Source organism: Osmerus eperlanus, chromosome 1, assembly GCF_963692335.1.
Source record: "Osmerus eperlanus chromosome 1, fOsmEpe2.1, whole genome shotgun sequence".
NCBI classification, from domain to species: Eukaryota; Metazoa; Chordata; class Actinopteri; order Osmeriformes; family Osmeridae; genus Osmerus; species Osmerus eperlanus.
In genome coordinates, this window is record NC_085018.1 from 22,603,460 (window position 1) to 22,618,382 (window position 14,923).

General features: G+C 47.6%; 2 protein-coding genes across 2 annotated transcripts in view; one reads left to right on the top strand and one right to left on the bottom strand.

Moving 5' to 3' along the window:
* LOC134027573 (elastase-1-like) overlaps window positions 1-4,672 on the top strand; it is a 90,636-nt gene extending 85,964 nt beyond the window's left edge. Inside the window, exon 9 of the transcript XR_009931455.1 lies at window positions 4,663-4,672. The gene's annotated coding sequence lies outside the window, so the exon portion shown is untranslated. The remainder of the gene's footprint in view (window positions 1-4,662) is intronic.
* nckap1l (NCK associated protein 1 like) lies at window positions 1,325-13,947 on the bottom strand. Its single transcript, XM_062470537.1, has 20 exons — window positions 13,827-13,947; window positions 13,166-13,298; window positions 12,826-12,907; window positions 12,600-12,658; window positions 12,093-12,238; window positions 11,769-11,901; window positions 11,138-11,257; window positions 10,655-10,794; window positions 10,392-10,523; window positions 9,808-10,026; window positions 9,375-9,505; window positions 8,208-8,305; window positions 7,884-7,977; window positions 7,334-7,416; window positions 7,042-7,122; window positions 6,241-6,334; window positions 5,926-6,042; window positions 4,086-4,195; window positions 3,680-3,772; window positions 1,325-2,156 (listed from the first exon to the last, which is right to left on the bottom strand). The coding sequence occupies exons 1-20, from the start codon at window positions 13,919-13,921 to the stop codon at window positions 2,040-2,042; spliced, it is 2,277 nt and encodes a 758-aa protein (XP_062326521.1). The 5' UTR covers window positions 13,922-13,947; the 3' UTR covers window positions 1,325-2,039.
* Window positions 13,948-14,923: the final 976 nt, after the last annotated feature.

Below are 14,923 nucleotides of genomic sequence, written 5' to 3' on the forward strand. Positions count from 1 at the left end.
CTGTGTGATGGCACTACTCCACGTCTCCAGTGTTGTGCTCCGGTTCTGGATCCTGCCGACCATGGCTCTTCATGGGGGGGGCTCCTCACCAACCACTGTGTGTGTGTGTGTGTGTCTGTGTGTGTGTCTGTGTGTGTGTCTGTGTGTGTGTGTGTGTCTGTGTGTGTGTGTGTGTCTGTGTGTCTGTGTGTGTGTGTGTGTGTGTGTGTGTGTGTCTGTGTGTGTGTGTCTGTGTGTGTGTGTGTGTGTGTGTCTGTGTGTGGAAGAGACTGTGTGTGTGGGCGTCTGTCTGCCTGTCAGTCTGTTCCTCTCTCTCCGTCTCTCCCTCTCTCTGTGTTCAGCTCAAAGGTCCATGTCTGTGTTCAGTTCAGAGGTCCATGTCTGTGTTCAGCTCAGAGGTCCATGTCTGTGTTCAGCTCAGAGGTCCATGTCTGTGTTCAGCTCAGAGGTCCATGTCTGTGTTCAGCTCAGAGGTCCTAGGCTGTGTTCAGCTCAGAGGTCCATGTCTGTGTTCAGCTCAGAGGTCCATGTCTGTGTTCAGCTCAGAGGTCCATCTCTGTGTTCAGCTCAGAGGTCTGCGGATGAGCAGTAGCTGTCTGCAGCACCACCAGCTGTGGTCTTTATACAGGTGTGTTTTTCCACCTGGCCCTGTCATCAGCAGCTAGGGACCGTCTGAGGAGGAGAATGTGCTGCATGCACGGCCTCCGCCACAGCACTGAGACACACACACACACACCAGGGAGCAAGTTTCTGGGATACAAGTTTCATTATAAAGCAGCAATGAGGGACACCCTGGGTGCTGTTTGACTTCACATCCACTTCCTGTCTACTGGGATGTGTTGTTTGGTGTTTGTCATGTTTGGAGGTTGTGTCCTAGCCTAATGTACACCGAGGCTGTAGAACCCTGATTCACTGGTTAGCAGACAGAAAAGAGAGGGGGAGAAGTGGAAGACAGATATAGTGAGATAAATGCAGTACTTAGAGAGATAGAAAAGAAGAGAGAGGAAGGGAGAGAGAGATAGATAGAAAAGAAGAGAGAGGAAGGGAGAGAGAGAGATAGAAAGGAAGAGAGAGGAAGGGAGAGAGATAGAAAGGAAGAGAGAGGAAGGGAGAGAGAGAGATCGAAAGGAAGAGAGAGGGAGGGAGAGAGAGAGAGATAGATAGAAAGGAAGAGAGAGGAAGGGAGAGAGAGATAGAAAGGAAGAGAGAGGAAGGGAGAGAGATAGATAGAAAGGAAGAGAGAGGAAGGGAGAGAGAGATCGAAAGGAAGAGAGAGGGAGGGAGAGAGAGATCGAAAGGAAGAGAGAGGGAGGGAGAGAGAGATAGAAAGGAAGAGAGAGGAAGGGAGAGAGAGATAGAAAGGAAGAGAGAGGAAGGGGGAGAGATATTTCCCCACCGTACCAACAGATCACCAGAGTACTGCCTGGGGACTGGGAAACGACAGGGAGAGACTGAAAATAATCTGGGGAATAATTCTCTGAATTGGATCCCTCCTCTGTTATTACACACACAGATTATTGTTCCTCCTTTGTAGGATATTATTGCTTGTTGACTACTGCCATGTTACATTCAATAAAAGCATCTCACTACTAAACACACAATTTATAAAACCTAATTAAAACCATAATAATTTGGTCCTTAAATTTCTTTCAGATGTTGTGGCCATTGTGATGCATATTATACCGTAACTGACAAAGGCCCTCTCTGTTAAGGTAATTTCTCATTTTCTTTATTCATAGGTGTTAGCTTTAGTAAGACAAAATCACTCAAGACCATACACTAAATTGTACATCTCGTCAAAAACACTTTAAAAAAGGGTAACAATGAAAAATCCTGAAAAGTTACAATGCAAGGCTGGTTTTGTTAGCTGGTATGCTGGTTTAGATCGTTTTAAGATAATTTCAAACATTAAATGTACCCAAACTGGGGGAAAACCTCAAAATTCAAATAGTCAAATAGTCAAATATTACAACAGAGACTCCAAGCACCCAGGCCAGCAGCAGACATGAGCGGCGGTGCTGTGAAGAGATGCTTCTAGATCACCCCAGTGTGATGATGACGGCCTTGTAGACCTCCCTGTAGGCGTTCCTCAGAAGGACGTAGGGGAAGCAGCTCTCCAGCATGTCCTGGCTCAGGAAGGGAGAAGCCTCCACAATCTGAGGAGGAGAGAGGGGGGAGAGAGGGAGGAGAGAGGGAGGAGAGAGGGAGGAGAGAGGGGGGAGAGAGGGAGGAGAGAGGGGGGAGAGAGGGAGGAGAGAGGGAGGAGAGAGGGGGGAGAGAGGGAGGAGAGAGGGGGGAGAGAGGGAGGAGAGAGGGAGGAGAGAGGAGAGAGGGGGAAAGAGGGAGGAGAGAGGGAGGAGAGAGGGAGGAGAGAGGGGGGAGAGAGGGAGGAGAGAGGGAGGAGAGAGGGAGGAGAGAGGGAGGAGAGAGGGGGAGAGAGGGAGGAGAGAGGGAGAGAGAGGGAGGAGAGAGGGAGGAGAGAGGGAGGAGAGAGGGGGAGGGTTAGCAACAGCGTACAGCAGTTTTACCTTTATGGCACAAGACCATAGGAGAGGTTGTCTTTTCTTTAATAGGTGCTCATGACATGCCCCTATAGACCAGGTTTCAATCCAAACCCCAGTGATACGTGTTATTATTACCAGGGGCACCGTATAGGGGGGAAAAGTTAGGACAATTCCAAGGGCCCCTGACTGACAGGGGTCCCGAAAAATATAAAAACAAATATAAATGAGAAACTTTTTCTGGAATGACGGGTGTTTTTTTGCAGTTGTAAACAGAAATGTGGGTCGGTCCTTTTCCACACAAAAAGGATCTTAGTGTGACCTCAGCCTATTGGTGCAGTCAAATGGCTCGATGCAATCCCGCTCCCCAGGAGGGGCCCTGGGGAACGTAGAAACAGCAAGATGCTGCACTGTACCATGTGGAGCGTACCATGTGAAGCAGCAAGATGCTGCACTGTACCATGTGGAGCGTACCATGTGGAGCAGCAAGATGCTGCACTGTACCATGTGGAGCGTACCATGTGAAGCAGCAAGATGCCGTACTGTACCATGTGGAGCGTACCATGTGAAGCAGCAAGATGCTGCACTGTACCATGTGGAGCGTACCATGTGGAGCAGCAAGATGCTGCACTGTACCATGTGGAGCGTACCATGTGAAGCAGCAAGATGCTGCACTGTACCATGTGGAGCGTACCATGTGAAGCAGCAAGATGCCGTACTGTACCATGTGGAGCGTACCATGTGAAGCAGCAAGATGCCGCACTGTACCATGTGGAGCGTACCATGTGAAGCAGCAAGATGCTGTACTGTACCATGTGGAGCGTACCATGTGAAGCAGCAAGATGCTGTACTGTACCATGTGGAGCGTACCATGTGAAGCAGCAAGATGCTGCACTGTACCATGTGGAGCGTACCATGTGAAGCAGCAAGATGCCGTACTGTACCATGTGGAGCGTACCATGTGAAGCAGCAAGATGCTGCACTGTACCATGTGGAGCGTACCATGTGAAGCAGCAAGATGCTGTGCTGTACCATGTGGAGCGTACCATGTGAAGCAGCAAGATGCTGTACTGTACCATGTGGAGCGTACCATGTGAAGCAGCAAGATGCTGTACTGTACGATGTGGAGCGTACCATGTGAAGCAGCAAGATGCTGTACTGTACCATGTGGAGCGTACCATGTGAAGCAGCAGGTAGATCGAGTCTCGGTTCTTTCCACTCTCCGCTCTCTCCACGTTCTGGCCCAGTTGCAACAGGGTGGAAGACGCCACCTACAGTAGGAAAACCACAGAGGAAGACAGATAAGGGCATAGCTTCTTCAGGGTTAATTTCTATGAAGATTGGCATCTGCATCACAAAAACCCTCTTGCTGTGAGAACATGGTCGAAGAAAGAACTAATTCAGAAAACTGTATACAAAGCCTGATTGCCAGTCTATGGATGGCAAACAAAGAAAAATTTGTAAGAATGTATTTTTTTCCTTAAAATACTGCATGAATGAATCCATCTTATTCAAGCAATCGTAAAAAAAATTAAAAAAATAATAATAAAATAAACAATTTATTTTATGTCTATTGTTCCCCACAGTGAGAAACTCCTTCATGTGCTGCTGGATGTTCTTGTTCTGGACGGTGTACATGGCGGCCGCCAGCTGGTTGATGGCTGTGGCCAAGCAGTGGATGTTGTTGTGGTGCCCTGGCAACAGAAACAGTGTTAGTCAACACAAGACACGCCTCAACACAAGACAACTTAATACAACAAGTGTCTGTCCCCTGGGTGACAGACACACAAAAAAAATAAAAAATCTGTTCACAATGATTAATATGCATAAGTAAGTAAATGTTTTGAATTCAATAGCAATGAATATGAAAAAAGGTCATTACGATAGTAACAGTGCTCTTTTAATAGGCTATATATCCCTTGATATGTACGGATGTACGGTGCATACCAAAATAATAAACTAATCTAGCATAATAAATACATTTAAAATCATAATAAAATCTCCACAATAATACTGGTAGTCACTCCGGCCCATGTAATGTTCTGTTACAGACCGACCTGGCCCCACATTAAAGAAAGGAAAAATGATCTGGCCTTAGCAGAAAAAAGTTTGCACTAAAGCATTACAGCAAGGCAAGGGACCAAAACGACAACTTAATTTCACAGTTTCACCACGACAGGAAAAACTCTACTTCCTCTAAGTAAAAATGTATCTATACCATTGAATGTCTTGTAAGCAAAATATACCCAAGAACCCACTGTGAGACCAACAAAAGACCCCCTCAGCACTGATGCAGATCTGCCACTGGCAGCTTTTGATGTTCCTGGGTTTGGGCACTGTGCCCGGTAACTTATATCAACACGCAACAGGCCAATACTAACTTTAGGAATACACGTCAGCATAGCTGTCTATAAACAAACGTAATTTGAAAAACAAGGTTCTCATTTTCCATTGTCTTCATGCTTTAGATGACCATGAATGGCAGAATTCAGGGAGTTTTAGTCAAAGTAATTTTTTGTTTCAAGTATTATTATTAGTCAATGTAAGTTGATTTAAAGACAGTGAACTATAGATACACGTTCCATTCACTCACTGAGCTAAAACATATTTTTGAAACAACCATGTCCATTTGAAACAACCATGGCTGATTCACCAACCCAAACTCACTTGTTCAAAATAATTAGCTTGTTCATAATAACATCAGTTCAAACCGGTGTGGGAGCCAAAACATAAAAACACAAAACAAGAAAAAGTTTTCCACGGCCAGCTCTGTGTTACAGGAACCTAAACATGCTTGTGTGTGTGCCAGGGGTGTGTGTACCAGGGGTGTGTACCAGAGATGTGTGTACCAGGGGTGGGTACCAGAGATGTGTGTACCAGGGGTGTGTGTACCAGGGGTGTGTGTGCCAGGGGTGTGTGTACCAGGGGTGTGTGTACCAGGGGTGTGTGTACCAGGGGTGTGTGTACCAGGGATGTGTGTACCAGGGGTGTGTGTAACAGGGGTGTGTGTGCCAGGGGTGTGTGTGCCAGGGGTGTGTGTACCAGGGGTGTGTGTACCAGGTGTGTGTGTACCAGGGATGTGTGTACCAGGGGTGTGTGTAACAGGGGTGTGTGTGCCAGGGGTGTGTGTGCCAGGGGTGTGTGTACCAGGGGTGTGTGTACCAGGTGTGTGTGTACCAGGGATGTGTGTACCAGGGGTGTGTGTAACAGGGGTGTGTGTGCCAGGGGTGTGTGTGCCAGGGGTGTGTACAAGGGGTGTGTGTACCAGGGGTGTGTACCAGGGGTGTGTGTGCCAGGGGTGTGTGTACCAGGGGTGTGTGTACCAGGGGTGTGTACCAGGGGTGTGTGTACCAGGGGTGTGTACCAGGTGTGTGTACCAGGGGTGTGTACCAGGGGTGTGTGTACCAGGGGTGTGTGTCCTCACCTCCGTGCTCCTTGCTGTAGAAGGAGTTGGGGTCCAGAGCCAGGGTGGGCAGAGACACAGCCACATACACCAGGAGCAGACAGGTCAGCTTGTACTCCTCCTCCACAGAGGAGCCGTCTGTGAACCCCAGAGACACACCCCAGCTGACTACAGACCACAAGCTAGCGGCTCCCACACTGCAGCACGGGGTAACACGCACGTGGTGATCATTAAGGGTTGCATGTCTAGACCTTTCCTGACACATGTAAGAACTCAAAAGAAACCTTTATGGGATCCCCAGTTTTCCTGTGAAGAACCCAGGTGTTTCCTGTTTACCTGAGCGCATGCTGGCGATGGCTGCCACCAGGGCGGGGTCAATGTCACATGTCAGCCCTGCCGCCGCCGCCAGCTCAAACACACTCATAGTCACCTGGAGAGTCATGAACATGTCACCTGAGACCATCAGGAACATAACACAGACCAACACCCTGTCGACATGTTACAGTTTGGTCCACTAAACTATTGGTGAACTTGATGATCTACTAAAATATTAGTAGCCTTCATGGTCCATTAAACTATTGGTGAACTTCAAGGTCCACTAAACTGTTGGTGAACTGCATGCCCTACTAAGCCTTCCTCTGCTCTCTGCACAGTGTGTCAGAGGAGGCCTGTGAAGGCAGAGCACAGAGGCGCAGGAAGCCCATACTGCTATGTTATGATCACATCATAGAAAAGAGGCCAGCCAGGCCCTGGTGACGGCTGTGGGCATGTAGCATGTCTGTCATGCAAAGCTCTACAGACCCACGTTGGCCACAGAACAGCACCACACACACACTGTACACAGACACACTGGCTGGACGAGCAGTTCTATTTATTCTATTCTATCTTCCTTGATGGATGCTGACCAACCTAATGGTAACAAGAACCACGGATGGAGACAGAACCCCTGTGTAACTCATCATGTGTTTACATGGTGAGCTGCTTCTACCTCAGGAGGTCTGGAGATGCAGAGACTGGGGTTATTTATTCATATTTATCTTACTTTAATTCTCACATGAATAATGCGGGGGGGGGGAGTGTGATTTCATCAAAGTGTTCGACAAGTCAGGAGGGATGAGAGATGAGAGGGGTCTCTACCTTGATGTCGTTTTCTGAAGAGATAAAGTCCCTCAGGTACTGTATGGGACCCATGAGGTATGGACAGCGTTGGTTCATGACCTGAACAGGAACACACCCCAAGAGAGGACACTGATTACAAGAACTGTACGGCCTGTCCTGGAACACACTGGTGGCTGTTATGTCAGACTTTTCCTACCAACACTAAACGCAGACCTAAGTGGTCAGTGTGTATGAAATGAAGACCATCAGCCTCTTCCCTGGGGGTCAGAGTCACAGTGGTTTTCAGCAGGTGGGAGGAGGTGATTCTTACGTCCTCCAGGGCATCCTGGGCCATGGTCCTGAAGGACAGGATCACCCCCACGATGGTCATCCTCTTCAGCACGTTCTCGCTGGCTGACGGGGGGGGGGGGGGGATATGTCACAGGATTGTTAACACAGACACGCATGGTGGATCAGTCTCTTTCTAGAGCAGAAAAGCAGCGCTGGGACTGACTGAAGGTTAGCTTGCTGTATAGTACCGCAGTACCTCCCATACTGTACCACGTGTGGTAAACACTACCCTGTCATAACATGGCCCGCTGAAGCTTGATGAGGTCTCCTGCTGAGATCTAAAGCAGAGGAAGCTGGAGGAGACCTACTTGTCCTAGATACCGTTGGATACCGTGCATTCTGCACATGCGTGAAGTTTCACACAGACGTCATCTGGAGTTGAGTAAGACGCCGAAGGGCCTGGTTCCAGGAACTTACAGGAACTGTGTTTTTAGTGATGCTATTGCCCTCCATTTTCTATAGTCTTTCTGCTTCCTCTACCTGCCTCTGCTTCCTTCCATCCTTCCCTCCCTCCCGTCTCCCTCTCTCACCTGGCAGTCTCTTCTGAAGGTTGGCCATGGCTTCGGGCTTATCAAAGTTGGCTCTCATCTGAACCAAAACATCCATGTTCTCCATCACCAGTTTCTGAGGGGAGAGGAGAGAGCTTCATATTTTCATATTTTCTCTTTTCATTAAACTGAAACAACTCAATCTGGAGATACACATCTCTCTCTACGATGAATCATAACCTCCAGATGAAAGATAGTGTTTTCGATGACGTCCATATCTGAAGATGAAAGCCTCTCTCTGGGACGTGAAAGTCCATGTCCGATCAGAACAAACAGGCAGCCCTGAGCCCTCTTGGGGATACCTACCTTCAGCTCGCTGACCTGGGAGGTGATGTGCCACATCAGATTCTCACTCAGAAACTTCATGCCATAGGGACCAATCAGCTCGGCTAATGCCTGCATTTCTGGAATCACACACGGGTACATAATATCAAATAAAAGTGATTTCGTAAAAGCGTATTTTGATTAGGTGTCAAACAGATTCGAAGAATTGCAGTAAGTTCAAAATCAGTTTAGAGGAAATTAAACACGTAATCAAAATGTATTCATCATACATTTGTATTCGACATTCTCAGTCATATCATCTTTAACTAAATTGCTTTTTTTCACCTAAGGACTGACTACTATCTACTAATACAGTAAGAAAAGTCGAATTGAGTCATCTAGCCTACGTGGATGGTTGCTCATGACTGCACATATGTGGCTTTACTCAGAGCCTGAGGTTGATTTCTCTTGAATTCGAGGAAGAAAGACTACGGGTAAGCATTTCTGCTGCAGAGTGCATCACTACCCTGAAATGACGTGTGCGGATAAGAACATATGAATAGCACTGACTAGTATATCAAAAACAGAGTTGATAGGGAGATGGACCAATTAGTCAGCTGGGATCATGTCTGTTACGTAAAACAAGCCTGTGCAGTGCTGAAGATCTGAAGCAGTTATTGTAAAGTGAGAGTGAGTCACCAAAAGAGACAGAGAGAGAGCGAGAGAGACAGAGAGAGAGAGAGCGAGAGAGACAGAGAGAGACAGAGAGAGACAGAGAGAGAGAGAGAGAGAGACAGAGAGAGACAGAGAGAGACAGAGAGAGAGAGAGACAGAGAGAGAGAGAGAGAGAGAGAGAGAGAGAGAGAGAGAGAGAGAGAGAGAGAGAGAGAGAGAGAGAGAGAGACAGAGAGAGAGAGAGAGAGAGAGAGAGAGAGAGAGAGAGAGAGAGAGAGAGAGAGAGAGAGAGACAGAGAGAGAGAGAGAGAGACGAGGGCTTGTAGAAAGTCTCTCATCTTCACACACCACTAAATATAAACTAAAATGCATGTTAGTGTGCATGTGAGAGTGATAAGTCCTCCAAGATGACCACCCCTACAGAGAACATCAATGACATCAGTTCATTGTGACACTACACAAGGTGAGGTAGGTGTGATCACTAGACCCACTGGATCCTACAGCAGAATCACACCCATTCACAGATCATCTCACCAATGATGTCCGAGTATTGGTCCGCTTTGAAACTCTGGCCGTTGTCGTTGCCCTGATTGACAAAGCAGTGCATTGTGGGACAGTGGACAATCATGGCGTTGCTCGCCTGACGCAGGAGCGCCTCCAGGTACCTGGAGACACGAGGAAGACGAGAGTGGTACCTTACACTCTACAAGTGTAAGGTAGGAGGAACTATGCACAAAAATAGAGTGAAAGCAAAGCTATGAGGAAGCCTACAGTGTGAGGCAGCCAATGAGGCAGTCTACACCAAAAAGGACAGGGTTTGATGCAGATTCCAACGGTTGCTGTGCAGTTCTCTTTCCTGCTAACAGGAGTTTGATGAGGAAGCGCTGTTGATAGCCTAATGCAGGGGCTGATAAGTCAGAAAAGAGCAAAAACCCTCTTCCTGGAAAAGGGTGGGGTGAGCTTGTACCAGTTAGTGTAGAGAGTGGTGATGGTCTGGCTTCCCTGCGAGTCCAGAGGCTGGGTCTGTTGCAGCAGGACATTCTTGACCAGCCGAGTGACGTCCACGCTGATGTAACGTGACAGGGTGTGCACGCTGGCCGTGTAGGCTCGGATGGCGGCCAGCAGGTCGGAGGGGCGAGCTATCTCCTGGGTGGTCTGGTTGTAATGAGTCATTCTCACGATGATCCTGAGGAACCCACATCAGAACCACGTCAGTCAGGAACGGGACGAGCTCAATGGAGCGTCGCTCGCTAACTACACCGCAGCGCACTGAAGGCTGAAAAGCCTTCCTCGACCCTGCCCGGATCTCTAGCTGTGTTTACATGTGGGTCCCGGCCAGGCAGAGAGAAGGCAATCACACTCAGCTGTCTGTCTGCCTCAGGGCCAGAGGAGATTATAATCTTTCTCCGACAGAGAGACAAAGCAGAACATAAACAAAGGGGAACTGTAGTGTGTACAGTACTGGTACGCTCTGCTTAAAGGGACACACAGACTGTTACTGTGTGTGTGTGTGTGTTGCATTATACAGTACAGAAGTACGCAACAGCCTACTTTGAGATTCGCGTCTCTAGCTGGGAGATGAGGAACTCTGTGGGGATGACCACGTGGTCGAACATGGTGAAGTCAGTGCACAGGCCGAAGGTGGAGCACAGCTCGGTCAGGGTCAGGTGCATCTTGTCCATGCTGTCGCCATCGCAGGCCGTGTAGAGCAAAAAAACGACAACACGAGTACTTTGAGATGGTGAAATGACGCGGTGTAACAGTACAACAGAGACATGCTTTTGGGTTTTAAGGAGTTTTCAAGAGGATCTGACTTTGTGACGATGGCCCTGTCCTTCCTCTGACTCTCTGCCCCTGGCTTCTCCTTCTGCACCTCCCCCTTCTTGGCCTGCTGTTTCTTCTGCCTCTTGCGATGAGCCGCGCTGATGGTCCCAGCACAGTGCTTAGGCAGTAGCTAAGAGGAGGAGGAGGTAGAGAGCGCAGAGACAGGGGACTGAGAACGGCTGGTAGGCTGTTTAAAGGAAAAGCAAAGAAATATCCCTCTCACCCTCACTTTTTACAGCGAGTCTCATATAAACAGCTTAGTCATATTTTCCACCAGGACACTCATAGCTATCAGTCAATGAATCAACCTGTCGAATTACTCATCTGGTTTCCCCTCATACTCACACTGTAGTCTTCCTACAGCAAGCCCTACCTGGAAGAGGCTGGGGTGATTTTAATTGGAAAACGGATTACTGGCAACGTCTTTGGCTCGTTAATTTGTTTTCATGACCTGCACGTTACCCAGAATTCACCTGGTCATGGAGGTTGCATTGCTCGGCGCATATGTCCAGGATCACGCTGCCGGTCTGTCTGGCTATCTCCTCCAGGAAGGTCACACACACACGCAGACTCCTCTTCTGAATGGCCTGTATCTGCTCGCACACAGACACACACACACACACACACACACACACAGACACACACACCACACACACACAGAGACATAAGGAAATTTTTGTGAGTGCTTCTCTTACACCTCCTAGCTCCAGTCAGCTCCCCACTAAAATAATCTTGCCTACTATCAACCTTACCATGACATTTTCATATTATATTATCATAATCATGCCTTTAACAATCAATTGCCTGTTGCTACCTAGCTGTGTGTGGTGAGTCAGTTGCCTGTTGCTAGCTGTGTGTGGTGAGTCAGTTGCCTGTTGCTAGCTGTGTGTGGTGAGTCAGTTGCCTGTTGCTAGCTGTGTGTGGTGAGTCAGTTGCCTGTTGCTAGCTGTGTGTGGTGAGTCAGTTGCCTGTTGCTAGCTGTGTGTGGCGAGTTAGTAGCCTGTTGCTAGCTGTGTGTGGTGAGTCAGTTGCCTGTTGCTAGCTGTGTGTGGCGAGTTAGTAGCCTTTTGTTCCACCAGCTGTGTGTGCTGACTCAGTGCTGACCTCCTCTGGGCAGAGCTGGTTGGAGCCACTGCTGAAGTGGGTGCAGACCAGGGGGAAGGACATGAGGTAGCGCTGCATGGTCACCTCCTCACTGCTCTGGCTGAACATCTTCTCCAACACACGCTGGTAGTAGCTGGGAGACAGACAGGTAGGCCGACAGGCAGACAGGCAAGCAGACAGACAGAAACAAACAGAAGGTCTAAATCTCTGGCCTTTCAGCTTAATGCTTCAACAAGCCAATATATGGTTGTACTAGCATGCGGCGTTACTGTGAAAAGACAAGCTGGACTGGAGAATGAAAGGATCCCGTTAACTGGGACAGACCAGAGAGTGGAGAGATCAGCAGTCTCCAGGAGCATGGCGTCGATGCTGTCCACCATCCTGGTGTGGAACTGGGTCATGTTCATCACCTTGGCCAGGTCAGGGTAGTCCTTCAGGGAGAGGGGAGCCTTGGACACACTGGTATAGGCCTGGGTTAGGAGGTGGCACAGAGGTGAATCAAGCCAGCTGTCAGACACTGAGGAACCACAGTGTCTGAAGTGCGCGGGTCGGCAGTGGTTTGCTCAAAGGTTTTCCCCAATTATAGTTCCCACAAAACAGGGTAAAAACCTTGCAGAACTCAGTTATGAGTTGAAATGCTCTCTAGCTTTGAAACTTGCTTTTCCTTTCTAACGGCATCAGCATCATCCCAGGACCATCCCAGGATCCACAGTTTTCCACAAGCTGCTGACTCGAAATCGCTTATCGATGATGTCTTACAGTAGTATAAGTATAATCATGTGCAGCATCTCTCTGGAATCATACAGTTGAGCCAGATGTCATGTTCTGTACCTGCAGTCTGAGCCAGTCCAGTCTGACAGCTCTGAAGTCAAAATCTTCTCCGTTCTCCACTGGTGAGAAATGTATGACATCACCAGAGTATTACTTTACGTACTTTCCTCAGTGCAGCTTTAATGCTGGGTGATTCTCTATAGACAGTCGTGTTAAAGGTCAGTCTGGTTTACGGGAACACGCCTGTGAGCATGAGAACACTGACTGGGAGGTGATCCCAGCTTACCTTGTTTAATACTGAGAACCGACAGGGTTGAAACAAACGATGTCATCAAGACAGATTCCTCTTCTGGACAGACACACATGTTCTACAGTGACAGACAGAGATTAAACAATATTTAATTAATCATTTAGTTATTCTATATACAAATGGGAGCCATTTTAACCAAAATGAATAGAGTAGATGGTTCAATACTTTGGGTGTCTTGATTTACATCCCCCAGTGAAACACGACCCATGTGCCAGATCCATAATTGCCAACATTTAATCCAATCAAATTCACCTTTGTCACTGTTCCCATGTGAGCTGTCTATACAGGTGACCCAGGTGTGCAGCTGTGGACCCACCTGTATGGTGTCATTGAGTACCAGGGCATCAAACTGGGCCAGGTACTGGACGTGGTAGCGCTGCACCAAGCGTCTGTGCTTGGTCATCAGGGCTCTCAGCTTCTCCATGTGGAAGAGCAGCTCTGCCATCTGCCTGCGATGCACACACACACACACACACACACACAAATATATCACACACGTGTGTGTTTTTCCAGAACAGCACTTAAACATCACTCATACACAAGTGCTGTATACAGGGTTCAGCTTTGTTATATTTATAGATGTAGATGTATGATTTAAAATGTTTGTACTCGCTGTGATATATTGTTTTTATTATTGTTGCTTGTTTTTTTCCACAGGTACACTTGCACTTATAGTGGTTCATGTTGTTTAATTGTAACTTGTTTAACTACATGCTCTTATGGTTCTTCCCTTTGGCACTTACTTTGGTTGTTCACAATGTGTGCTTCATGTTTTGGCTACTCGCAATGTTTTTGTGGCTATCTTGTTGTTATGATCAGTGACCTATGCACTTTGTAAAGCTCTCTCTTGGAAGTCGCTTTGGATAAAAGCGTCTGCTAAATGAATAAATGTAAATGTAGATGTCTTGGTAGGGCCTGTGTATGTGTGCTGTTGTTGGTAGGACCCAGATGTGTGTCTCTATGCTGGCAGGACCTACGCGTCTACATAGTCCTCGGGGGTCTTGGTCTTGGGGATATTCTCAGAGTGCCTGACCAGCCACAGAACCTCGTCACGGGAGAAGGACAGAGCCATGAAGACAAACAGCGCCTGGGGGAACAGTTGGCAGAGAGATGAAGAAACAGGAGGAATGTTTCCAGGAGGAAACAAGGAATGGAATTTGTGTTTATTCCAGAGCCTTCTGATCCTCCTCATCGCGTGCTCCAGGGGAAATCAGGGGTACAGGAGAAATGTCCAAGTATGTGCAGAAGTGTACCATACTGTCCAGGCTGGACAGTTGCTAGGGGGCTGAGACAGTTGCTAGGATCAGCACAGACATGCACCAACGGTATTAATGAAAGTGCCAACGACAGAAGGACAAACACTTGCTTGTGTCTTGCAACTTCATTAAAAGGCTAGGGGAAATCTTCCTGGCTTCAATTTTTCAGTTTTGATGTTTACATTATTTGATCTCAATGTGAAATCCTTAGTTTAACACTAGATAAAAAGATGTTTTACGTAATCTTCACACTATCAAATACCAGGGACCCTCCTTTCATGACTTTAGAGATATGTGCGTTTCATCAACAGGTATCCTAAAATAACATTGAAATTCTGCCCACCTTGCGTTCCGCCAAATACTGTACATTTGAATTCAAATCCAGCGTACCTTAGACCCAGCAGGCCTGGTTCATCCTCCAGAACCTTGTGAAGCTCCTTGAGAGCTCCCCTCAGGAAGTGTCTTCTCTCTCTGCGCATCGCTCCACTGACACACACACACACACACACACACGTCTAGAACCGGTTTTCTGTTGGTTGTTACAGAGATTTACAACAGGTCAATGAGTCGTATTAGACTCACCAGTTGAGTACAGTGTGTTCCCTGCATTCCTTAATGGTCTGCCACCCGCTTGTTATACCTGGAGGATGGAGAGAGAAAGAGAGAGATAGAGAGGGGGGTCTTTATCAGAGACAGACATCTTACTTAACTAATTACGTCAAACTATTTATTTAAGTAATCTAATCTCTTAGCGGTAGCAAATAATTAAACGATTAATTTAATGAATTAAAAGATAGTATAAATTAAATTAATTGCCA

Coding starts and splice junctions, on each gene's coding strand:
- nckap1l (XM_062470537.1), bottom strand. CDS start 13,921: ATGGCTCTGTCCTTCTCCCGTGACGAGGTTCTGTGGCTGGTCAGGCAC. Junction 7,123..7,333: donor CCCAGGATGCCCTGGAGGAC/GTAAGAATCACC, acceptor GTTCCTGTTCAG/GTCATGAACCAACGCTGTCC. Junction 6,335..7,041: donor CTTCAGAAAACGACATCAAG/GTAGAGACCCCT, acceptor ATGACTCTCCAG/GTGACTATGAGTGTGTTTGA.